The following is a 26,156-nucleotide window of genomic DNA, read 5'->3' as shown; positions in this document are numbered from 1 at the left end:
CAAACTCGAGATTTGTTTCTTACTAGCAAGATGCCCCTACGTTGCATGGAACATCAAGATGCATTTGTATGAGTAGTTTATCTTGTGGGAGAAAAGCATGAACGAGGGAAGGCCTTATTTGCAAATGTGGAGAGCGTGTGGGTATCTTTTTGCAAAATTGCCATAGTTTCCTTCCATGGACATCCTACACCTCTTAACGCCTTGACGTCCAGCTGTGGCACCCTCTCCACGGCCAGGCTACCACCGGCCGGTTCAACTCGAATGAGTGAGTCGCGAACGTCGCCGCGACAACGCCCAGCTGGGCATCTCGAACTACACCGATGCCACTTCCCGTTAGCCGACCTATGCTGGCACGTGGCTGCACACCGTTGAGCTGCGCGTCAACGTACGACGGCAGGAATGCCTCCAGGGTCACTGGCTCAACTGCGTCGAGTACATCACATTCGTAAACCGGTATCCGTTGAGCAGGTTGCTCCCGCCCATGAGCACACGCCTATACGTATCCAGCATTCCAGCCTCGTCACCGAGTGGTACATCCTCGAGACAGTGCAAGCGGTCGAAATCTCGAGCCCAAGTCGAGCTATGTGCCCTGAGTGGATCACTGGCTCCCTCCTGGGCTCCCACCCGGCCGCGTTGCCGCCGCACAATAACGATCTGGAGTAGCACCCTACCGCTCAACCAGAGCGCGAGCTAGTAAACGATGTTGTGCGACACGTCACAACAGTCAAGCACCTCAACATGCGTCGGCTGGGCAGAGACTTTTCTTGGCCACAAGCTCCATGGTCTCGTCCAAGATCGGTGTGGTACTATAGTCGAACATGTGGGTAAAATACTACGGGAGCAGCTTCATGTGCATGGCCTAGACGCCGATGTTGGCGTGGAGGAGGTGGTACTCGCTGGCGCCGCAACGTGCTAATGGCTTAGGCAGACACCTGTTGCGATGCTCTAGAGTTGGCACCGGCATTGTCAACGAAGCTGATGATCTGAAGGAGGACGAGCAGGAAAGGAAAGGGTCTTGCATGCGTGTACAGATTCATGCAGGAAATTATTTCCCGGAAATACAACCTTTGTTTACCTTTGTTTGAGGATATAGATGACCCACACGAGGAAATCTATTATAACCGCTGGATGAAAATTAGTGGTGCAGGAGTACGGATCGGAGCATGGGAGTGGAGCAGGCAAGTCTCGTCCGCCGACCTGCGCCTCACCCCTCTCGGTCACACCGCCGCTCTACTTTCATGAGAATGACATGTGGGCCAGCCGCATTTAAGGTCCACATGTCGTTGACTCATAGGCCGGTGCACTAAGCCACTGAAGCTCGGTCCCGTGGGCCCGAGAGGGAAATGTAACTCCTGCGCCAGGCCTTGTGGTGCTCCCGCAGTACGAACTCGCTCCAAACCCGGAATTTGTTTCTTACAACTACCAATGTGCCGGCTCGTGCGTTGTACTGGATCCAAAGTATTATCTATTTAGTGGAGTGCACTGATACGTCCATTTGCATCATGTTTTCTTACTATTATTTATAATGCTTTCATCCATAATAATGCTTTTTGGAGTAATTCTAATGCCATTTCTCTCATAATATCCAAGGTATACACAAAGAGGAAGAATTCCGGCAGTTGGAAATCTGGACCTGGAAAAGCTACGTCAGGCCACCTATTCTGCACAACTCCAAACAAGCTGAAACTTCACGAAGATATTTTATCAAATATATGAAGAACATTGGAGCAAATAACTACCAGAGGGGTCCCACCAGGTGGCCACAACCCACCTGGGCGCGCCAGGGAGCCCAGTCGTGCCCTGGTGGGTTGTGATCACCCAGGCCCACCTCTGGTGCCCATCTTCTGGTATATAAGTCATTTTGACCTAGAAAAATAAAGGAGAGGACTTTCGGATGGAGCGCCGCCATCTCGAGGCGGAACTTGCGCAGGGGCACTTTTGCCCTCCGGTGGAGCGATTCCGCCAGGGGAACTTCACTCCCGGAGGGGGAAATCATCGTCATCATCATCACCAACAACTCTCCCATCTTGGGGAGGGCAATCTCCATCAACATCTTCAACAACACCATCTCTTGATACGTCTCCAACGTATCTATAATTTCTGATTGTTCCATGCTATTATATTATCAATCTTGGATGTTTTATAATTATTTTATAGTCATTTTATATCATTTTTTGGTACTAACCTATTGACATAGTGCCAAGTGCTAGTTCCTATTTTTTCCGTGTTTTTACATCGCAGAAAAACAATATCAGATGGAGTCCAAATGCCACGAAACTTTACAGAGATTTTTAATGGACCATAAGGAACATGTTGGGCCCTGGTTGCACCTTGAGGGAGTCCCGAGGAGAGGACAACTCACTAGGGCGTGCAAGGAGGCCCAGGCGCGCCCTGGTGGGATGTGCCCACCTCGGGTGCCCCCCGGACCGCCTCTTTGCTCTATAAATATCCCAATCTTTCCAGAACCCTAGAGGAGTCGATGAAATATTCATCCAGCCATCGCAGAGTCCAGAACCACCAGATCCAATCTAGACACCATCTCGGATGGGGTTCACCACCTCCATTGGTGCCTCTCCGATGATGCGTGTGAGTAGTTCTTTGTAGACCTTCGGGTCCGTAGTTAGTAGCTAGATGGCTTCATCTCTCTCTCACTTGATTCTCAATACAGTGTTCTCTTCGAGATCCATATGATGTAACTCTTTTGCGGTGTGTTTGTTGGGATCCGATGAACTTCGAGTTTATGATCAGATCTATCTTTTTATATCCATGGAAGTATTTGAGTTTCTTTGATCTCTTTTATGCATGATTGCTTATAGCCTCGTATTTCTTCTCTGATATTTTGGTTTTGTTTGGCCAACTTGATCTATTTATCTTGCAATGGGAAGAGGTGCTTTGTAGTGGGTTTGATCTTACAGTGCTTGATCCCAGTGACAGAAGGGGAACTGACACGTATGTATCGTTGCTACTAAGGATAAAATGATGGGGTCTATCTCTAAATAGATAGATCTTGTCTAGATCATGTCATCATTCTTATTGCATTACTCTATTTCTCCATGAACTTAATACACTAGATGCATGCTGGATAGCGGTCGATGTGTGGAGTAATAGTAGTAGATGCAGGAAGGTGTCAGTCTACTAATGTTGGACGTGATGCCTATATAATGATCATTGCCTAGATATTGTCATAATTATTTGAAGTTCTATCAATTGCCCAATAGTAATTTGTTCACCCACCGCTTTGCTATTTTCTCGAGAGAAGCCACTAGTGAAACCTACGACCCCCGGATCTCTTTCTCATATTATTTGCCTTTGCGATCTATTTTTATTTGCCTTTTATTTCAGATCTATTAATCCAAAAATCCAAAAATACCTTGCTGCAATTTATTTTATTTGGTGTTCGATCTATCAATATTTACAATTCTCTCACGACCGTTTGCCAATTTCTGGCACCGTTGCCCGAAAGGGATTGACAACCCCTTCAACACGTCGGGTTGCGAGGATTTGTTATCTGTGTGCAGGGGCTGATTACGTTGTGTTGCTAGGTTCTCCTACTGGTTCAATAACCTTGGTTTCATATCTGAGGGAAATACCTACCGCCGCTATGCTGCATCATCCCTTCCTCTTTAGGGAAATACCAACGTAGCTTCAAGCGACATCAAAAGGAATTTTTGGCGTTGTTGTCCGGGAGGATCTTGAACATATACCAGGTTCCTAATCACAAATCTCATCTCCTTGCAATTTACATTATTTTCCATTTGCCTCTCGTTTTCCTCTCCCCCACTACACAAAAATTTACCGTTTTACTCGCCTCTCTTTTTCGTTTGTCATTTTCTTGCTGGATCTATTTTTGTGTGCAACCTTGTTTGCCGCTATTATGGATAGTTCTTCCTCTATCGCTTGCAGTCCCGAGAACAAGGTTCTCAACTTTAAACAAAGGGGAGGAGATAATTTAAAAGATGCTTGGTATAGGATTTGCAATGCTCATAATAGATCTACCCGTAAGCAATCTACTGTTGTTCTTCTTCATTGTTTTTATTTTCACATCACCACTTGGTATAGATTCGTCCTTGATATGATTACCGGTGGAAATTTCTTGATGTGTCCTTCTCTTGATGCCTTCAGTGCTATGGGAGATTTAGTGGGATCACCACCTCTCATGATTAATGAAACAACTTTGACTCTTGAGCATGTTATGGAAAGATTGGATGATATTGAAAAGAAAATGCTCACCGAAGATCATATGGAAATTATAGATAAAAAGATTCATAATTTTTCTACCAATATTGGGTCAAAAGTGGGAGATATTCTTAAGTTGTTAAAAGATAAGGGTACCTCAATCCATGAACGAATAGAAGAAAGTTCGTCTCGGATTGATCAATTAGAAGAAATCTTTAGTAATCTAAGCACGGCTTTTGCTTCCGCTAACCCTATCGCGAAAACTCCCGTAAGGAGGGGTAGATCCAAGAACAAGGGTGCAACTTCTAGTAATAGTAATAATGGAGATCTTAAGATGATTAGTGTTCACCCGGATTTTGTTGAAGTGATAAGAGAACCTTTTTGCAAGAATGAAATCTTTCAATTTATTCCTAGGAGTATTGTTATTGAAAATCTTTATGCTAAATCTCTGAAGGATCCTAAGTGTTTGATTGAAGATTTGGACAAGGATGACAAAACTTAGATCCTAGCTTTATGCCTAGCCGAGGGCGTAAAACTATAGCGCTTGTTGGGAGGCAACCTAATGAATAAATTTTGTTTTTGCTTTTTTCTTCCTATTTTTGCATGTTAGCACAATTATGCTACTGTTATAATTGTGTTTTTTATGTTTTAATTAGTGTTTGTGCCAAGTAAAGCCTTTAGGATCTTCTTGGGTGATAGTTGTTTGATCTTACTGAAAAAACAGAAACTTTTACGCTCACGAAATTAATTTTCATTTTTTACCAGAGAGCGATAAAATACCCATTCCACTTCCAGTAGATCAATATACAAATTTCTCATGTCTTCCTAATTTTTCATAATTGTTGGAGTTACAGAAGTATTCGAAATAGTCAGATTTCTACACACTGTTCTGTTTTGACACATTCTGTTTTCTTTGTGTTGTGTGCTTACTCTTGATGGCTCTATGGTTTTTTTTGATGAGTTTTTTCCACAGAAAAGTTGGAGTACATTAGATATAAGACAAGAACAAAATATGAATTGGTTTAATACACTACTTATAGTAGTGGTTTATTATTCTTATAATAACGGATCTCAATAAGGTTTTGTTGAGTTTTGTGTGATTGAAGTTTTCAAGTTTTGGGTTATCTTACGATGGATGAAGGAAGGATGGAAGAGCCTAAGCTTGGGGATGCCCTGGCATCCCAAGCTATTATCCAAAAATGAGCTACCAACTAAGCTTGGGGATGCCCCCGAGTGGCATCCCCGCTTTCTTCCAACGATCATCGGTATTTTACTTGAAACTATATTTGTGTTCCTCACATGATATGTGTTTTGATTGGAGCGTCTTGTATGATATGCGTCTTTGGTTGTTTTATTTTGTGTTTTAAGTTATCAATCCTTGCTCAACACACCTATTTGAGAGAGCCAAAATTATGTCATGACTTGTTAGAATTGCTCTCTATGCTTCACTTAATTTTTTTATGGGTAATGGACTTGCTCTAGTGCTTCACTTATATATTTTTGAGCACTATGTGCTTTAGTATTTTTGAAGAAATTCTCTCTTGCTTCACTGAAATTAATTTGAGAGAAATAAAATTATATTATGCTCATGATCTTCACTTATATTCGTTGGAGCTTGTCAAAAGCAATACATGAAAATTAGTCCCAAAGTGATAGATATCCAAGAAGGATATAATAAAAACTTTCATGAAGATCATTGGACAAAATAAACTTGATTCTTAGTAATAGTTTTGAGATATGATGATGTGATATGTGAGTCATGTTGAGGAGTAATTATGCTTTAGTAAGAATATTGGTGTTAAGGTTTGTGACTCCCTATGAAAGTATGAAAGTCAATAGTCATGCAATGAAATTATATCCTACTTGTGGTGCATTATTCGGTGTTATTTATGCTTAATGCTTTCTTATGAGATTATCTATTTCTTAGTTGGTCACTTCCCAATCTTTTGCTAGCCTTCATTTTGCACTAAGTATGATCACCACTTGTGCATCCAAAATCCTTTAACCCAGTTTTGCCACATGAGTCCACTATATCTACCTATATGCGGTATTGTTTTGCCGTTCTAAGAAAATTTGCATGTGCCATCTCTAATTTTGAAAGTAAACTTCTCTTTTGTGTGTTCGTTTCGCTCGCGGAGCAGTGAGGGGTGGCTAATATTTTCCATGCTAGATGTGTTATTCTCAAGATGAGTGTTTATTCACTTGTCATTGCACGAGAGTAAGGCAAAGGTATTAGGGATGCCCAGTCCCGAAATGCAAAAAAAATGAATTTACTTTATGTTGTAAAATAATAAATTCCTTGGAAAGTGTTGGTATGGAGGGCAACCGTGGATACGGCTAGCCATGGAAAGTGAAAGTTATGGTGGAAAAAGGAATAAACTTTATTTTCTATTGGAAAGTGTTGGAACTGCCTATGATATATCTATGCATGGAAAGTATTGGGAACTCTAAGTCGTTTTCGTTGGTGGGATGGATACACCTCTCAAAATGTTTTTATCTCTAAGTTTTTCGCTTTGAGCTCTAGCACCTCTACAAATCCCTACTTCCCTCTGTGAAGGGCCTTTCTTTTACTTTATGCAATTTTTATTTTTGAATTTGAGTCTCCATCTTCTCTTATAAAAGCACCATCTAGGAGGCAATATGATCGTACTTAAGTATTGGGTGTAGCTAATATTCGAGTATGTTTCATGAATGGATCAATGTTTGAGCATGATGGGCTAGGGATAACTTATTTTAACGTTGATATTTTGAAAGACATGGTTGCTTATTGATATGCTTGAGTATCTAATTATCATGTCAAAACTAGACTATTGCTTTGGACAATATAAAAGTCCAAATGTCCATGCTATAAAGAAAGAAATATGATATGACATGATAGGCAGCATTCCACATCAAAAATTCTGTTTTTACCACTTACCTACTCGAGGACGAGTAGGAGTTAAGCTTGGGGATGTTGATACGTCTCCCACATATCTATAATTTTTCATTGCTCCATGCTATTATATTATCAATCTTGGATGTTTTATAATCATCTTATAGTCATTTTTATATCATTTTTTGGTACTAACCTATTGACATAGTGCCAAGTGCCAGTTCCTGTTTTTTTCGTGTTTTTTACATCGCAGAAAATCAATATCAGACAGGGTCCAAATTCCATGAAACTTTACGGAGATTTTTTATGGACCAGAAGGAACATGTTGGGCCCTGGTTTCACCTGGGGAGTCCCGAGGAGGGAACAATCCACCAGGGCGCGCCAGGAGGCCCAGGCGTGCCCTGGTGCGTTGTGCCCACCTCGGGTGCCCCCGGACCGCCTCTTTGCTCTATAAATACCCCAATATTTTTAGAACCCTAGGGGAGTCAACAAAATATTCATCCAGCCACCGCAGAGTCCAGAACCACCAGATCCAATCTAGACACCATCTCGGATGGGGTTCACCACCTCCATTGGTGCCTCTATGATGATGTGTGAGTAGTTCTTTCTAGACCTTCAGGTCCGTAGTTAGTAGATAGATGGCTTCATCTCTCTCTCTCTTGATTCTCAATAAAATGGTCTATTAGAGATCCATATGATGTCACTCTTTTGTAGTATTTTTGTTGGGATCCGATGAACTTCGAGTTTATGATCAGATCTATCTTTTTATATCCATGAAAGTATTTGATTTTTTTATCTCTTTTATGCATGATTTCTTATAGCCTCGTATTTATTCTTCGATATTTGGGTTTTGTTTGGCCAACTTGATCTATTTATCTTGCAATGGGAAGAGGTGCTTTGTAGTGGGTTCGATCTTACAGTGCTTGATCCCAGTGACAGAAGGGGAACCGACACGTATGTATCATTGCTACTAAGGATAAAATGATGGGGTCTATCTCTACATAGATAGATCTTGTATACATCATGTCATCGTTCTTATTGCATTACTTCATTTCTCCATGAACTTAATACACTAGATGCATGCTGGATAGTGGTCGATGTGTGGAGTAATAGTAGTAGATGCAGGCAGGAGTCAGTCTACTAATCTTGGACGTGATTCCTATATAATGATCATTGCCTGGATATTGTCATAATTATTTAAAATTCTATCAATTGCCCAAGAGTAATTTGTTCACCCACCGCTTTGCTATTTTTCTCGAGAGAAGCCACTAGTGAAACCTACGGCCCTCGGGTCTCTTTCTCATATTATTTGCCTTTGCGATCTATTTTTATTTGCCTTTATTTTCAAATCTATTAATCCAAAAATACATTGCTGCAATTTATTTTATTTGGCGTTCGATCTATCAATAATTACAACTCTCTCACGTCTGTTTGCCAATTTCTGGCACCATTACCCGAAAGGGATTGACAACCCCTTCAACACGTCGGGTTGCGAGGATTTGTTATCTGTGTGCAGGGGCTGATTAAGTTGTGTTGCTTGGTTCTCCTACTGGTTCAATAACATTGGTTTCATATCTGACGGAAATACCTACCGCCGCTGTGCTGCATCATCCCTTCCTATTTGGGGAAATACCGACGTAGCTTCAAGCGACATCACCTCTCAAACCCTAGTTCATCTCTGGTGTTCAATCTTGTTACTGGAACTATAGATTGGAGCTTGTGGGTGACTAGTAGTGTTGATTACATCTTGTAGTTGATTACTATATGGTTTATTTGGTGGAAGAATATATGTTCAGATCCAATATGCTATTTAATACCCCTCTGATCTTGAGCATGATTATCATTTGTGAGTAGTTACTTTTGTTCTTGATGTCACGGGAGAAATCATGTTGCAAGTAATCATGTGAACTTGATATGTGTTCGATATTTTCATAGTATGTACGTTGTGATTCCCTTAGTGGTTTCATGTGAACGTCGACTACATGAAACTTCACCATATTTGGGCCTAAGGGAATGCATTGTGGAGTAGCAATTAGATGATGGGTTGCAAGAGTAATAGAAGCTTAAACTCCAGTTTATGCACTATTCCGTAAGGGACCAATTGGATCCAAAAGTTTAATGCTATGGTTAGAATTTATTCTTAATACTTTTCCCGTAGTTGCGGATGCTTGCGGGAGGGTTAATCATAAGTAGGAGGTTTGTTCAATTAAGAACAACACCTAAGCATCGGTCCACCCACATATCAAATTATCAATGTACCGAACACGAATTAAGCCAACATGATGAAAGTGACTAGATGAGAATCCCATGTACCCTCAAAAACGCTTTGCTTATCATAAGAAACTGTTTTGGACCGTCCTTTGCCTCAAAAGGATTGGGCTACCTTGCTGCACTTTTGTTACTACTATCGTTACTTGTTCGTTACAAATTACCTTACTATCAAACTACTCTGTTACTTACAATTTCAGCACTTGCATCTAGTTTATCGTGATCAGAATTTTATATATATAATTTTTGGCCTCGTGAAGGAGAAAGTATCGCTCTAGCTTGGGGAGGCTTAAGTCAATGTTATATTCATGCCCCAATCATGAGCTCTCAAGAGAAATTATTATCCAGAACTTTTATGCTCGGCTTTCTCGTAATGATCAAACCATGCTTGATACTTCTTGTGTTGGTTCTTTTATGAAGAAGACTATTGAATTCCGGTGGGATATTTTGGAATGAATTAAACGCAACTCTAAAGATTGGGAACTCAACAAAGGTAAAGAGTCAGGTATTAAATTTAAGTATGATTGTGTTAAATCTTTTATGGATACCGATGCTTTTCAAAAGTTTAGCACTAAATATGGACTTGACTCTGAGAGAGTAGCCTCCTTTTGTGAATCATTTGCTACTCATGTTGATCTCCCTAAAGAGAAGTGGTTTAAATATCACCCACCTATTAAAGAAGAAATTAATGAACCGGTACTAGTTAAATAAGAAACTATACTTTAGAATGTTGATCCAGTTGTTCCTTCTGCTAATATTGAGAAACCAACTTTTCCTGTTAGGATAAAGGAACAAGCTAAAGTTTCAACTGTGGTTAAAAAAGCTATATTAGAAAACCTAAACCTGATGAACAAATCAAAGTGGAACCTAGTATTGCTATGGCTAAAAATCTCTTGGAAGAAGATATGGATGGGCATGTTATTTACTTCTGTGAAGAAGCTGCTAGAATAGCCAAACCTGATAAAAAGGATAAACATAGACCTGTTGTTGGCATGCCCGTTATCTCAGTTAAAATAGGAGATCACTCTTATCATGGTTTATGTGACATAGGTGCTAGTGTGAGTGCTATTCCTTACACCTTATATCAAGAAATTATGAATTACATAGCACCCATAGAGATAGAAGACATAGATGTTACTATTAAACTTCCTAATAGAGACACTATTTCACCAATTGAGATTGTTAGGGATGTTGAAGTCTTGTGTGGGAAAATAAACACCCTACTGATTTTCTTGTTCCTGGTTCCCCACAAGATGATTTTTGTCCCATTATCTTTGGTAGACCTTTCTTGAACACCGTTAATGCAAAGATAGACTTTGAGAAATAAACTGTTGGTGTTAGTTTTAGTGATGAGTCTCATGATTTTAATTTTCCAAGTTTAGTAGAAAGCTTCATGAAAAATAATTGCCTAGTAAGGATGAATTAATTCATCTTGCTTCTATTGCTGTACCACCTACTGATACTTTAGAACAATATTTGCTAGACCATGAAAATGATTTTCATATGCATGAAAGAAATGAAATAGATAAGATTTTCTTTGAACAACGTCCTCTACTTAAACACAATTTGCTTATTGAAACTCTAGGAGGACCTCCTCCACATAAGGGTGATCATGTGTTTGAATTAAAACAATTCCCAAACACTTTGAAATATGCTTATGATGAAAAGAAGATATATCTTGTTATTATTAGTGCTAACCTTTCAGAACATGAAGAAGAAAGATTATTGAAAGTTCTAAGGAAGCACCGAGCTTCTATTGGATATACTCTCGATGATTTAAAGGGCATTAGTCCCACTCTATGTCAGCACAAAATTTATATGGAACTTGATGCTAAACCTGTTGTTGCTCACCAACGTCGGTTAAACTCGAAGATGAAAGAAGTGGTAAGAATGGAAATACTAAAATTCTGGAAGCAGGTATAATCTATCCCATAGCTGATATTAGATGGGTAAGTCATGTTCATTGTGTCCCTAAGAAAGGAGGTATAACTGTTGTTCCTAATGATAAGAATGAACTTATTCCACAAAGAATTGTTACAAGTTATAGAATGGTAACTGATTTTAGAAAATTAAACAAAGCATCTAGAAAAGATCATTACGCTCTACCTTTTATTAATCAAATGCTTGAAAGATTATCTAAGCACACACACTTTGCTTCCTTGATGGATATTCTGGCTTTTCACAAATACCCGTTTCTCAACCTCATCAAGAAAAGACCACTTTTACTTGCCCTTGGGAACTTATGCTTATAGACGTATGCCTTTCGGTTTATGTAATGCACCTGCTACCTTTCAAAGATGTATGACTGCTATATTCTCTGACTTTTGTGAAAAGATTGTTGAGATTTTCATGGATGACTTCTCTGTTTATGGGAAGTCTTTTGATGATTGTTTAAGCAATCTTGATCGAGTTATGCAGAGATGTGAACAAACAAATCTTGTCTTGAATTGGGAGAAATGCCACTTTATGGTTAATGAAGGCATTGTCTTAGGTCATAAAATTTCTGAAAGAGGTATTGAAGTGGACAAAGCTAATATTGATGCAATTGAGAAAATGCCATGTCCTAAAGATATAAAAGGTATTCGTAGTTTCGTAGGTCATGCTGGTTTCTATAGGAGATTTATCAAAGACTTTTATAAAAAATTTATGCCTCTCACGAATCTTTTGCAAAAGGATATTCCCTTTGTTTTTATGATGATTGTTTAGAAGCCTTTGAAACACTCAAGGAAGCCTTAATTTATGCACCTATTGTTCAACCACCTGATTGGAACTTTCCTTTTGAAATTATGTGTGATGCTAGTGATTATGTTATTGGTGTTGTTCTAGGACAAAGAGTTGATAAGAAACTGAATGTTATTCATTATGCTAGTAAAACTCTAGACGGTGCTCAACGAAACTATGCTACTATTGAAAAGGAATTCTTAGCAGTGATGTTTGCTTGTGATAAATTTAGACCTTATATTGTTGATTCCAAAGTAACTGTTCACACAGACCATGCTGCTATTAAATATCTTATGGAAAAGTAAGATGCTAAACCTAGACTTATTCGATAGGTTCTCTTGTTACAAGAATTTGATTTACATATCATTGATAGAAAAGGAGTTGAGAACCCCGTAGCTGATAACTTGTCTAGGCTTGAAAATGTGCCTGATGACCCACGCCTATTGATCATAGTTTTCTTGATGAGCAGTTAGCTGCAATAAATGTTGCTCATAGTACTCCTTGGTATGCTGACTACGCTAATTACATTGTTGCTAAATATTTACCACCTAGCTTTACATACCAACAAAATAAAAAAATCTTCTATGATTTAAGACATTACTTTTGGGATGACCCACATCTTTATAAAGGAGTAGATGGTATTATTAGACGTTGGGTACCTGAGCATGAACGAGGACAAATCCTACAGAAATGTCACTCCGAAGCTTATGGAGCATCATGCTGGAGATAGAAATGCTCACAAGGTATCGCAATCTGGATTTTATTGGCCTACTCTCTTCAAGGATGCCCGTAAGTTCGTCTTATCTTGTGATGAATGTCAAAGAATAGGTAATATCGGTAAGCGTCAAGAAATGACTATGATCTATTCACTTGATGTTGAACCATTTGATGTTTGGGGATTTGATTACATGGGACCTTTTCCTTCCTCTAATGGGTATACTATTTTATATTATTTTTGGGACTAATTTATTAACCTAGAGCCCAGTGTCAGTTCCTGTTTTTCCCTGTTTTTGAGTTTCTTAGAAAAGGAATACGAAACGGAGTCCAAACGGAATAAAACCTTCGCGATAATTTTTCTTGGACCAGAAGACAACCATGAGACTTGGAGATGAAGTTGGAGGAGCCACAAGGAGGCCACAACGACGGAGGGCGCGCCTAGGGGGTAGGGCACGGCCCCCACCCTTGTGGTCCCCTCGTGCACCTCCCGACCTAATTCTTTCGCCTATATATACCCATATATCTCCAAAGCAGTAGAGGCATCCACGAAAACACTTTTCCACCGTCGCAGCCTTGTATACCCGTGAGATCCCATCTAGGGACCTTTTTCGGCACCCTGCCGGAGGGGGATTCGATCACGGAGGGCTTCTACATCAACTCTATTGCCGTTCCGATGAAGCGTGAGTAGTTTACCTCAGACCTACGGGTCCATAGCTAGTAACTAGATGGCTTATTCTCTCTTTGATTCTCAATACCATGTTCTCCTCGTTGTTCTTGGAGATCTATTCCATGTAATACTCTTTTGCGGTGTGTTTGCCGAGATCCGATGAATTGTGGATTTATGATCAGCTTATGTATGAATATTATTTGAATCTCCTCTGAATTCTTTTATGAATGATTTGATATCTTTGTAATTCTCTTCGAACTATCGGTGTGGTTTGGCCAACTAGATTGATTTTTCTTGAAATGGGAGAAGTGCTTAGCTTTGGGTTCAATCTTGCGGCGTCCTTTCCCAGTGACAGTAGGGGCAGCAAGGCACGCATTGTATTGTTGCCATCGAGGATAAAAAGATGGGGTTTTCATCATATTGCTTGATTTAATTCCTGTACATCATGTCATCTTACTTAATGCATTACTCCATTCTTTATGAACTTAATACTCTAGATGCATGCTAGATAGCAGTCGATGTGTGGAGTAATAGTAGTAGATGTAGAATCGTTCCGGTCTACTTGACACGGACGTGATGCCTATATTCATGATCATTGCCTTAGATATCGTCATAACTTTGCGCTTTTCTATCAATTGCTCGGCAGTAATTTGTTCACCCACCATATTATTTGCTCTCTTGAGAGAAGCCTCTAGTGAAACCTATGGCCCCTGGGTCTATTTTCCATCATATAAGTTTCTATTTTCCATCATATAAGTTTCCGATCTATAATTTTAGTTTCCGATTTACTATTTTGCAATCTTTTTACTTTCCGATCTATAAACCAAAAATATCCAAAATATTTACTTTACCATTTATCTATCTCTATCAGATCTCACTGTTGCAAGTAATCGTGAAGGGATTGACAACCCCTTTATCGCGTTGGGTGCAAGTTGTTTGATTGTTTGTGCAGGTATTCGATAACTTGTGTTGTCTCCTACTAGATTGATACCTTGGTTCTCAAACTGAGGTAAATACTTATCTCTACTTTGCTGCATCACCCTTTCCTCTTCAAGGGAAAAACCAACGCAAGCTCAAGAAGTAGCACCCACTTAGTTTCTTTTTGAGCTTTCATACACTTATATCTCTAGTGCATCCGTTGCATATGGCAATCCCTACTCACTCACATTGATATATATATATATATTGATGGGCATCTCCATAGCCCGTTGATACGCCTAGTTGACGTGAGACTATCTCCTTCCTTTTGTCTTCTCCACAACCACCATATTCTATTCCACCTATAGTGCTATGTCCATGGCTCACGCTCATGTATTGCATGAAAGTTGAAAAAGTTTGAGAACATCAAAAGTATGAAACAATCGCTTGGCTTGTCATCGCGGTTGTGCATGATTTGAATATTTTGTGTGATGAAGATGGAGCATAACCAGACTATATGATTTTGTAGGGATAAGCTTTCTTTGGCCATGTTATTTCGAGAAGACATAATTTCCTTGTTAGTATGCTTGAAGTATTATTGTTTATATGTCAATATTAAACTTTTGTTTTGAATCTTATGGATCTGAATATTCATGCCACAATAAAGAAAAATTACATGGATAAATATGTTAGTTAGCATTCCACATCAAAAATTCCATTTTTATCATTTACCTACTCGAGGGCGAGCAGGAATTAAGCTTGGGGATGCTCGATACGTCTCAAACGTATCTATAATTTTTGATTGTTCCATGTTATTATATTATCTGTTTTGGATGTTTTATATGCATTAATATGCTATTTTATATTATTTTTGGGACTAACCTATTAACCTAGAGACCAGTGCCAGTTTCTGTTTTTTCCTTGTTTTTGAGCTTCGCAGAAAAGGAATACCAAACGAAACGAAAACTTCGCGATGATTTTTGTTGGACTAGAAGACACATGTTGGACTTGGACTCCAAGTCAGAAGACATTGGATTAGACGACAAGCCACAGGGGCGCGCCCTGGGGGGGGCGCCCTTGCCTTGTGGCCTACTCCAACACCTCCTGACCTAATTATTCATCCTATATATTCACGTATATTCCCAAACCTCCAGAAGCATCCACGAAAACACTTTTCCACCGCTAGAACCTTCTGTACCCGTGAGATCCCATCTTGGGACCTTTTCTGGCACCCAGCCGGAGGGGGATTCGATCACGAAGGGCTTCTACATCAACTATATTGCCCTTCCGATGAAGCATGAGTATTTTACCTCAGAACTACGGGTCCATAGCTAGTAGCTAGATGGCTTCTTCTCTCTCTTTGATTCTCAATACCATGTTCTCCTCGATGTTCTTGGAGATCCATCCAATGTAATCTTATTTTGCGGTGTGTTTGTCGAGATTCGATGAATTGCGGATTTATGATCATCTTATCTATGAATATTATTTGAATCTTCTCTGAATTCTTATATGCATGATTTGATATCTTTGTAATTCTCTTCAAACTATCGGTTTGGTTTGGCCAACTAGATTGGTTTTTCTTGCAATGGGAGAAGTGCTTAGCTTTGGGTTCAATCTTGCAGTGTCCTTTCCCAGTGACAGTAGGCGCAGTGAGGCACGTATTGTATTGTTGCCATCGAGGATAAAAAGATGAGGTTTACATCATATTTCTTGAGTTTATTCCTCTACAACATGTCATCTTACTTAATGTGTTACTCTGTTCTTCATGAACTTAATATTGTAGATGCAGGCAAGAGTCGGTCGATGTGTGGAGAAATAGTAGTAGATGTAGGCAGGAGTTGGTCTACTTGACACAGACGTGATGCCTATATTTAATAATCATTGCCTTAGATATCGTCATAACCTTGCTTTTCTATCAATTGCTCGACAGTAATTTGTTCATCCATCATATTATTTGCTATCTTGAGAGAAGCCTCTAGTGAAACCTATGGCCCCCGGGTCTATTTTCCATCATATAAGTTTCTGATCTACTATTTTGCTATTTTTTACTTTCCGATCTATAAACCAAAAAACCCAAAAATATTTACTTTATCATCTATCTCTATCAGATCTCACTTTTGCAAGTGATCGTGAAGGGATTGACAACCCCTTTATCGCGTTGGGTGCAAGTTATTTGATTGTTTGTGCAGGTATTGGTGATTTGTGCGTTGTCTCCTACTGGATTGATACCTTGGTTTTTAAACTGAGGGAAATACTTATCTCTATTTTGCTGCATCACCCTTTCCTCTTCAAGAGAAAAACCAACGCAAGCTCAAGAAGTAGCATACCCGTCCACCAAAGTGTGAATAGCCAAAATAATTCAGATGTTTTGACTGGGGATAAGTTCTGGGACGCCGACTTTGATGGAACGGCTAAAGAACATGGATGATGCACCATTTGGAGTCTCCTATAGTGAGATGAAAACCGCTGACTCCGTCTGCCGGCTTCACACTTGTCCTCCTTTACTCCAGGTGGCGTCAAAATAGGAGCTGGCACATCCCTCTCACCTCGACGGCTTCCAATGGGAACCCATGCCATGTTCCTCTTCTCTAACTCTTTTGCCCTGAGCCGCTTTAGCTTTCTTTCTTGCCGATGTGATAAGACGAGTGAGCACCCCGGCCAAGTTATGAATATTATTAGTTGCATATGTCGTTAAACAATTAATCTCATGAGGTGTAGTATATGATGACTGAGGATAACCGACCAAATAGCTAATGGAAGCATGGCCGATTCCCCAATCAAACCGGCATGTTTGGGGTTGAACCCACATATTGCAAGCCGACTGCCGACGGATCAAACTGTGAGACACCCTCATGTACATGAGGTGTCCTATATTGATCACTCGAACTCACCATGTTGTTCATCGGCATATTGAAAGGTGTCGCCGATGCATGAAAGTTCGGATCCCTAAGTTGCATGTCGCGATTATGTAAATTCCAAGCTCCTCCAACAGAATAACTAGTCAGGCATTGCTCGCTAGGGCTAGCCGACATGACATGTCCATTGGAAAATCTAGCGACACCAACATAATGATTGTTTACATGTGCGTAAGGAGATTTATGGTACATGTTACCGCTGTAAATCGCAGCCGCTTGATGACGCTCTCCTTGTAGCAGGAACGGGTCAGAGACCATTCAAAGCTTCGATCCCAGCGGTCACCAAAAAGTGTGTTTGCACATGAACAAGTAACTGTGTACCTCCAACGTTGAGGGTGATGCACCACCACTCACGTCGAAGGAGACCCGTCCGGAAGCGCGGTACGCAAGTAATCCGGCGGGTACTTTTGAGGACCCGAAACCGCACACCCCCAGGAGGGAACTCGTTAGGGCACGCGGCGGGTATGGGCTGCCTTAGGTCGATTCGCTCGCCCATAGGGCCTCGAGGTTCGCTGCCCTCCAATCTTGTAGAACGAGGAAGAAGAAAACAAGAGAGAAGATAGAAGCAAATGCAGAAGTGGTAGATGATTGTTCAATTGTGTGTTGTTCAATCGATTGTCACCTCTCATCTATTTATGAGGCGGCTGGACTTCCCGTATAAGAAAATGATTTTAAATCCCGTCCAAATCTTTTCAAAATTAACCGAATAGGATTTAGGTAAGTCTGAGACAACAATTCGGTTTTTCGGTCTTGCGGTCTACAAATGACCTCGGATGAAGATGAGCCCAAAAGCAAATTTAACCGTTTTGACGAGGTGAGCAACTTTCATGTTCAATTTTTTTTCGATTTGAGGCCATCTTCAGGGCTCAAACGCTCGTGTAAAACAGGCCATCAGTGGCGCTACCCGTTAGACATCAACTATATGTGTGTCTGATTAGGCGCACCACTTTGTTCCTCATGGTAGGGCCGTGCTTCGATGGCTCTAATTTTTGCATACGACTTCGGATTGAGACAACTTTTATATGAAAATCGACCATTTCGACAAGGCGAAGACAATCCTTGTAGAATATTATTTTCATATGAGGTTGTTTTGGATGCTTAATTGACCGAACAACACATTGAATATGAAATCTTAGTAATTCGAGCACAATTTCGGCTGTTTAGATGAGATCGGATGGTGATGATCCAAATATTAAAGTTTCTCATTGAGACAATACGGAACTTTTTCGTGTTGAGATTTTTTCCATTTGAGGCCATGTTAATTAAGTTCTTGCCCGTGCCAAAATTTGATGTCAAAAGTTGGTAGGAGGAAGATGACGTGTCAACGGTTGGATATGGAACTGACGGACAAGTAAAGAAGTGACTGATGCCAAAAATAAATAAATTCAAGTACGTGACAAGACATTTAGACGTCTCCTAAGAAAAAGCATACGTGGCCGTCGGCCTCGCGGTCGCGCGCGCAAGCACGGGGTGGGTGGCGAATGCACGATGAGTCGATGGGCACAAGTACCTCATCGTGCATACTACTCCGAACAATGGCTTCAGCCGCTTGCGGCCAGAATGTGCACCAGTATGTCGTTGAAGGTGTCCACCGGCCCCGGCGCGCACCAGTGCAGGCAGTCGTTGAACACCGTCTCCGGCACGGGCTTTCCGGCACCGTACCTGTCCTTGACGATGTAGGCGCCTGGGTGCCCATCGGGCCGCATGGACGCCAGCCTCGTCACGTCCAGCACGTCGAACCGCAGCCCCCGTCGCTGCCTTTTTGCCGCCGCCGCCGCCGCCGCCGCTTCCTCCAGCACGGCCTTCCTCATCTCGGCCGTGCCCCCATCCTCGGGCACCTCTCCCTCATCATACGGATTAGGCCGCGAGCACGCATCCCGGTGGTTCGACGCGTACTTGGCGTCGAAGTGCGCCGGTGCCATGGTTGACACCACCACCAGCTTCTGCTTGTCGCCGCTCGACTTTTCGTGGACGTACTCAAGCACCCTCCGGATCACCTTGCGGTACGCGCCGATGTAGCCGCCGGCGATGTCGGTCTCGTTCACGTCCGGACGGGCAAACACGCCGGCGATCTGCCCCTTGTCGTAGTAGACGGCCTGGTGGTTGAACCAGTGCCCCGCCGAGATCACCATCACGTCCATCGCCTCCACGTCCGCCGTCCACGGCTCGGTGAGCGCGTCCAGGAACAGCGTGTCGTGCGTCATGGCGTAGTCCACCGACCTGCCCTCGGCACGCACCAGGAACGGCGACCAGTACGTGGAGACGCTGACGTTGTGCGGCGCCGGGAAGACCCACCGCCAGAATTTGTGGGACATCGGATGATCCTCGTACTGGTGCGTCGTCTCGGGCCGCGACACCGTGGAGAGGAAGCAGACGAGGGACTCGGCCTGGTTGCGCGCCGTGGAGTCGCCGACGAAACCCAGGAGCTTGCCCCGGACTGCCCGGAGGAACTCAGCCGGGTCCAGCGCCGAGAGGTTACACCCCGCCGGCTGCCACCGCCAGTTCAGGTACCCGTTGTCCGGCTTGCCGTTGACGACGCACTTCTCCGCGCTCACCATGTCGCAGTTTTCGCTGTCGTACCGCCGGCCGCTCACGCTGCCATCCCACACCCACTTCCCGGTGGTATAGTCGCATTGCTGCCAAGCTGCGAGACAAAAAATGGAGGTCAGCATAGGTAGCATGCAATCAAGCCATTTTCTATATATATACTATACAGTGAGACATGTACGATCGACGATCGAGTTGCTTATATACCTTGAGGAGGAGGTGGGAGAGGAGGGCTAATTGTGCTTGTGCGATGTGCTTGAAATGCACCAACAGGATTGGTATATGAGAGCAAAGAAGATGGAGTGGAGTGGAGGAGGATGTAAACGAGAGACAAGGTGAACACAGCACCAGCGAGGAAGTTCTTGAGGAAGGAACAATGGCTATGAGTCGTTACTACTTGCATTCCTCCCATTTGTCGAGAAGAACGATATGAAGCCTTGTACTTCTAGCTAGATTGGTACCGGCCGGGATGTGTATGTATATAAGATCTATATGGAGCGAATGCATGTAGAGATTGGAATCTAGCTAGTACTGGTGAGGACATACCGTATATATCGGAGTTTGAGCGCCAAATTATATGGTTACAAAACAAGGAGTCAACGCCAACAATCTGAGAGCTTGCACAAACCAAGAAATACTACTTGATACCGATGACTATGCAATTGACTGTTAGTACTTCCTTTGTACTCCCTTTGTAAAATAATATAAAAGCGTTTAGATCAAGTATATTAGTTTACGGAGGGAGTAACAAAAATAGAATGAAAAAAGTCCAAAACAAACCCTAAACTTGTAATCTCGGAAATCAGCACACCGAACTTTCTGATATCGGTCTATTTTAAACTTTAAGGGCGTTTAGCTGGGATTCATTAATGTGGCAAGTCAAACCCTAAGATTGTTGACCGGCTGGCTGGACAATAGGATGAAATCAGGCCGGCCCATTACCGCAATCGTGCGTGCTGCTCTAATTTTTCTTTTCTTTTTTCTTTCCTATTATTTCCCTTTTTCTTTTTTTTTATTTTCGAAATGATAATCATCTAAAAATATTTTTGTAATGACAATAAATATTTTTAAACTGCACAAAGTCACTTGTCTTCTACAACTCGCGATGGAAAATAATTGGGTGACAAAATAAAGGCGCTAACCCAGAGTGACCGCACTGAGAGCGACCGCAGCTAGCCACTTGCCCTGAACGCTGTTCATGACGATAGATAGCACGACTTCAACAAGAACAGACAGGAGCATTCATATATGTAAACATTTTTTGAAACATGTGAACAACTTTTGAAATTCCGAATATCTTTTGGCAAATGTGAACAACTTTTCAAATCACGGACAGTTTTTAAAAATGTAAACAGAACTTGAAAATTTCAATCATTTTTTAAACATGAAGCTGTTTTCAAATTGCGAGCAAAAATAGAAAACATGAACATTATTTTAACTTCTGAACAATTTATGAAATGCGTGAACATTTCTTAAATTTATGAACAAAATTTTGAAAAAAAATATTCCTTTGAAAGCTTGTGCAAACTTTGTTCCGGATTCAAAAACTGTTTCCCATTTTTTAAAAATGTTTATGTTTCAAAGAGTGTTCGCTTTTTAAAAACTGTTTGTGTTTCAAAAGCATATTCTTTTTTTCAAAAGTTTTCGGAACTTCATAAAGTGTTCACACTTTGGAAAATGTTTGGGGATTTCAAAAATATTATTTATATTTTGAAATTTTGTTTGCTCTTAAAAAATGTTTTCAATTCTGTAGGTTGCTGTCTGTGATTAAATATGTTCAGGCTTCTATTTATTTCAGCAACTTCCATAAATTCTGGTGGGTAGCAAGTGGAGATCTGCAATGTCAAGTCTCAAGTGCTTCTATTTTGACGTCGCACCTTATGGAAATTAAAAAAATCGTCACTTCGCGCCTGATGGGCCGGCCCAATTGAGTAGGCAGCCGACAATTCCGGATTTCTTTTACCACATCAACAATCCCTGTTTGGGAATGCCTTCAAGGTTTAAAATAGACCGAGATTAAAGAGTACAGTGTGCTGATTTCTAGGATTACAAGTTTATGGGTCGATTTAGTTTTCATCTACAAGTTCAAGGTTTGTTTTGGACTTTTTCTAAATAGAATCATGATAAGTGCCACACGTGTGGTAAAAACACATGGCAACTTTGAATTTCTTTATGACAAGTTTAGTCACGTGAGCATGGCAACTTTAGTTATCAAGAACGGCAACTTGATTTTCGGATGGCAAGTTTCAGTTTCTAGCCAGCCTGAACTTTTTAACTTTTTTTCTCCTCTTTTATTTTTAAGGCTGGTTGCTAGCAAAAGTCACGGACACAATTCAAGTCACAGGGGAAAAAAGAAAAACAAAGCAAAGCTACTGGACACAAGATGCTACGAAAGCTAGCTTGAAGTAATTTGGTGTTGAGATTAGCTAGTACTAGAAGTGCTCATTGTTGTGATGAACTAGTATTCCCTCCATTTCTTTTTAGTTTACATATAAAATTTGGTTAAAGTCAAATTTTGTGAAATTTGACCAACTTTATAAAAAAAATATCAACATCTAAAACACTAAAGCTATATGGTATAAAAATTAATTTCATAATGCATCTAACAATATTGATTTCATATTGTGAATCTTGATATTTTTTTTATAAACTTAGTCGAAGTTAACAAGGTTTGACTTTGACTAAATCTTATATGCAGACTAAAAAACGGAGGGAGTAATAGTACTAGTGCATAGTGCATAGGATCAGCTGGCGGAAATTGGTATGTGTGGCACGCGTAGAGGCAGACAGACAGCGCTAGGTGTCTTGCGGCTCGCGTCTTGCCTATGGCGAAGCGGCGCTGAGGGCCAGATAAGGTGTCCCCTGTATATCCAGGGTCTTGCACGACGAAGGATGCGGCGCGCGTGGTGACAGACACAGTTGACCATGTGTCTGGGTGTTTGCGTACCCCTGCATGCGGTAATATACAAAGCAATCGAATCAGCGCCTGATAAATATTGTATCAAAGGAAAATAAAGGCGTTCAGAGTCAACACAAATTGGAAACAACCGATCGCAATCTCTCTTTGTTTTTTCCTTTGGACGAGCACGACAGAGGAAAATATGGTGGACAAAAGAAGATCGATCTAGTAGATAATTTCTGCCGAACCAATCTAAACCAGCACTAATACGTGGATGGATGCAACCAAAAATTCAACAAAGCAAATAGTAGATGCAAAAATTGCTAGACTAAGATAGATGTAAAGGATGAACTAATATATTTTTTGGCTTTTTTGTGGGTTATAGGACAGCAAATAACTAATCTAATAAAACTGTAAATCTCTTATCCATGAACCTGAAAACGGATACCACTTAATGTGACGGCGGCTCAATATTTTGGTAAGAATAGGGATAACTATCGATTTGGTGAATTTTGACCTTGACGATCCGGCTATACTGTATCCGACGATATGTCTCGACAATCGCTAAACCAATCTTCGGTGGTTATTGACCTTGCCATAGACACGATCAACCTGAACAACGAGGTTCGAGTTCCTGCAAGCAACCAAAGAACCAGCAAGAACAAAGATGAATTGCAACTGAAATTGCGGATGATAAATTGAGTGCACAAATTAGATGAAAAATTAGGGTTCCACTGTGATCTGACAAGGCAATAGTCATACATGTCTTGTAGATGCAAATTGTAGCGATGGCTAGACAATACAATAAAACCTAAAATCTAAATCCTAGATTTTGACGACTATTTTTTAAGGCAGACAGATGTGTAGGCGTGCGAGCTGTCCCGGAGTCCATCTCCTCACGTCCGTGAAACTGGACCAGGCTGCACCATGTACCTTGTCTTGGGCTGCGTGAAGTCTTTGGACCCGCGTGCATGCATGGCTTAGCACTTAGCAGGCCGGACAGGAAGTGCTCTTTAAAAAAAACTGGAAAAGGGCAACCGCGCAGTATAGGTAAGGTTGACGACTTGAATTAATTAACGTGTGTGTCTAGAACACATCTACATGTGCTTTATTTATTACACATTTAAATAAATGAATTAAGCATAAAAAAGAAGAAAAAAGAAAATATCCATACAAACTCGACGTAAAATCAATAATATAGGACTTAGATATGCAATACTTATGACACATCTAGATATGCTTTAACACAACCGCTAATTAATCCATGGAGGTCTAGCTACTTCATGCATCGCAACAGCCCAAGACACGTGCGTACATGTAATATATATTTGCCAGTGCCGACTTCGATTCTGAGCTCTTAGCTTGTAGCTCATTTACTTTACACAACGCTTGCTTGACTTTGATTCTGAGCTTTTAGTTTGTCGCTCATTTACTTTAAACAATGCTTGCTTGTTTGTTTTTCGAGATGGCAGTTATCCTGCATTAATTAAAAATAAAAAATTTACTCAGATAATTAAAAAATCAAGCGAAAATTAGATTTTGCTCAGTTAATTATGAAGATCCAGGCATCATAAATGGCAATCACAGTCCAAGATGATGGTAGTTGTTACTAACTTCAAGACGGTCGTCGACCGACCAAGCAAGTTGCATGCGCACAGTCAAATTAACGTCGATTCCTGCCCGCCCACTTGATCATCCAGCTAGTTAGTTCTCCGTAATAATCAATTAACAGTGTAAGAAAAAAAATAGTTGTACGTCATGGTAGCACAAGCATTGGTCATCGTGTTAGGAGCCCAGACCATCAACCTAACGTGAAGCAATCTGTGGTTGGATGGTTAGGAAGACAGTGGTATCCTTAGCACACTAGAGTTCAAATCCTGGTGCTCGCATTATTACTGCATTTATTATAGGATTTCCGGTGGGTTGTGCCCTCCTCGGCCCACCTCTGGTGCCCGTCTTCTGGTATTTAAGTCACTTTGACCTAAAATAAATAAGAGAAGGACTTTAGGGATGGAGCGCCGCCATCTCGAGGCGGAACTTAGGCAGGGGCACTTTTGCCCTCCGGCAGAGCGATTCCGTGAGGGGAACTTCCCTCCCGGAGAAGAAAATCATCGTCATCGTCATCACCAACAACCTTCTCATTTTTGGGAGGGCAATCTTCATCAACATCTTCAACAGCAACATCTCCTCTCAAACCCTACTTCATCTCTTGTGTTCAATCTTTATACTGGAACCTCAGATTGGTACATGTAGGTGACTAGTAGTGTTTATTACATCTTGTAGTTGATTACTATATGGTTTATTTGGTGAAAGATCATATGTTCAGATCTATTATGCTATTTAATACCCCTCTGATCTTGAGCATGATTATCATTTGTGAGTAGTTACTTTTGTTCTTGAGGTCACGGGAGAAATCTTGTTGCAAGTAATCATGTGAACTTGATATGTGTTTGATATTTTGATGATATGTATGTTGTGATTCCCTTAGTAGTGTCATGTGAACATCGATTACATGGCACTTCACCATGTTTGGGCCTAAGGGAATGCATTGTGGATTAGTTATTAGATGATGGGTTGCTAGAGTGACAGAAGGTTAAACCCTAGTTTATGCGCTACTTCGTAAGGGACCGATTTGGATCCAAATGTTTAATGCTGTGGTTAGATTTTATCTTAGTACTTTTCTCGTAGTTGTAGATGCTTGCGAGGGGGTTAATCATAAGTAGAAGGTTTGTTCAAGTAAGAACAACACCTAAGCACCAGTCCACCCACATATCAAATTATCAAAGTAGCGAACACGAACCAAACCAATATGATGAAAGTGACTAGATAAAATTACCGTGTACCCTCAAGAACACTTTGCTTATTATAAGAAACCGTTTTGGCCTTGCCACAAAAGGATTGAGATACCTTGCTGCACTTTATTTACCGTTACTTACTCGTTACAAATTATCTTGCTATCAAATTACCTATTACCGAAAATTTCAGTGCTTGCAGAAAATACCTTGCTAAAAACCACTTGCCATTTCCTTCCACTCCTCGTTGGGTTTGACACTCTTACTTATTGAAAGGACTATGATTGATCTCCTATATTTGTGGATCATGAACGTCCTCTGGGCCTAGTGAGCCCTGGACAAGGTCGAGGCCGGGCTCCTTTACATTAGGAACCCCGTGTTTGGAACCCTATCAATATTAAGTATCAAAATATGATTCCACTCATTATAGGAGAATATGTATTGTTGTAGTTGATACCAGGTCTATGTGTAAACCCTTGAGCTACTAGTCTTGCTTTATATCTCACTACATCATTGTTTTCGTAAATTTTTCGGATAGTGGCCCCTTTAAGCTCCCACAAGGAAGACTTTATGAGGAGTAGGTATTCCATTTAGGCCAATTTGAGGGCTTCATTCATTCTTCCACAGATTTTGCTCTACATCCAGTCGAAGGGTTTTAGCAATT

The 26,156-nt window shown here is 41.0% G+C and overlaps 1 protein-coding gene across 1 annotated transcript; it reads right to left on the bottom strand.

The window, feature by feature from the left end:
* Window positions 1-18,611: 18,611 nt before the first annotated feature.
* LOC125522790 (xyloglucan O-acetyltransferase 2-like) lies at window positions 18,612-20,302 on the bottom strand. Its single transcript, XM_048687822.1, has 2 exons — window positions 20,009-20,302; window positions 18,612-19,898 (listed from the first exon to the last, which is right to left on the bottom strand). Exons 1-2 carry the CDS (start codon window positions 20,211-20,213, stop codon window positions 18,796-18,798), a joined length of 1,308 nt encoding a protein of 435 aa, XP_048543779.1. The 5' UTR covers window positions 20,214-20,302; the 3' UTR covers window positions 18,612-18,795.
* Window positions 20,303-26,156: the final 5,854 nt, after the last annotated feature.

Source organism: Triticum urartu, chromosome 7 (assembly GCF_003073215.2).
Source record: "Triticum urartu cultivar G1812 chromosome 7, Tu2.1, whole genome shotgun sequence".
NCBI classification, from domain to species: domain Eukaryota; kingdom Viridiplantae; phylum Streptophyta; class Magnoliopsida; order Poales; family Poaceae; genus Triticum; species Triticum urartu.
The sequence above is the reverse complement of the archived record's forward strand: the minus strand, read 5'-3'. Positions and strand labels throughout refer to the sequence as shown.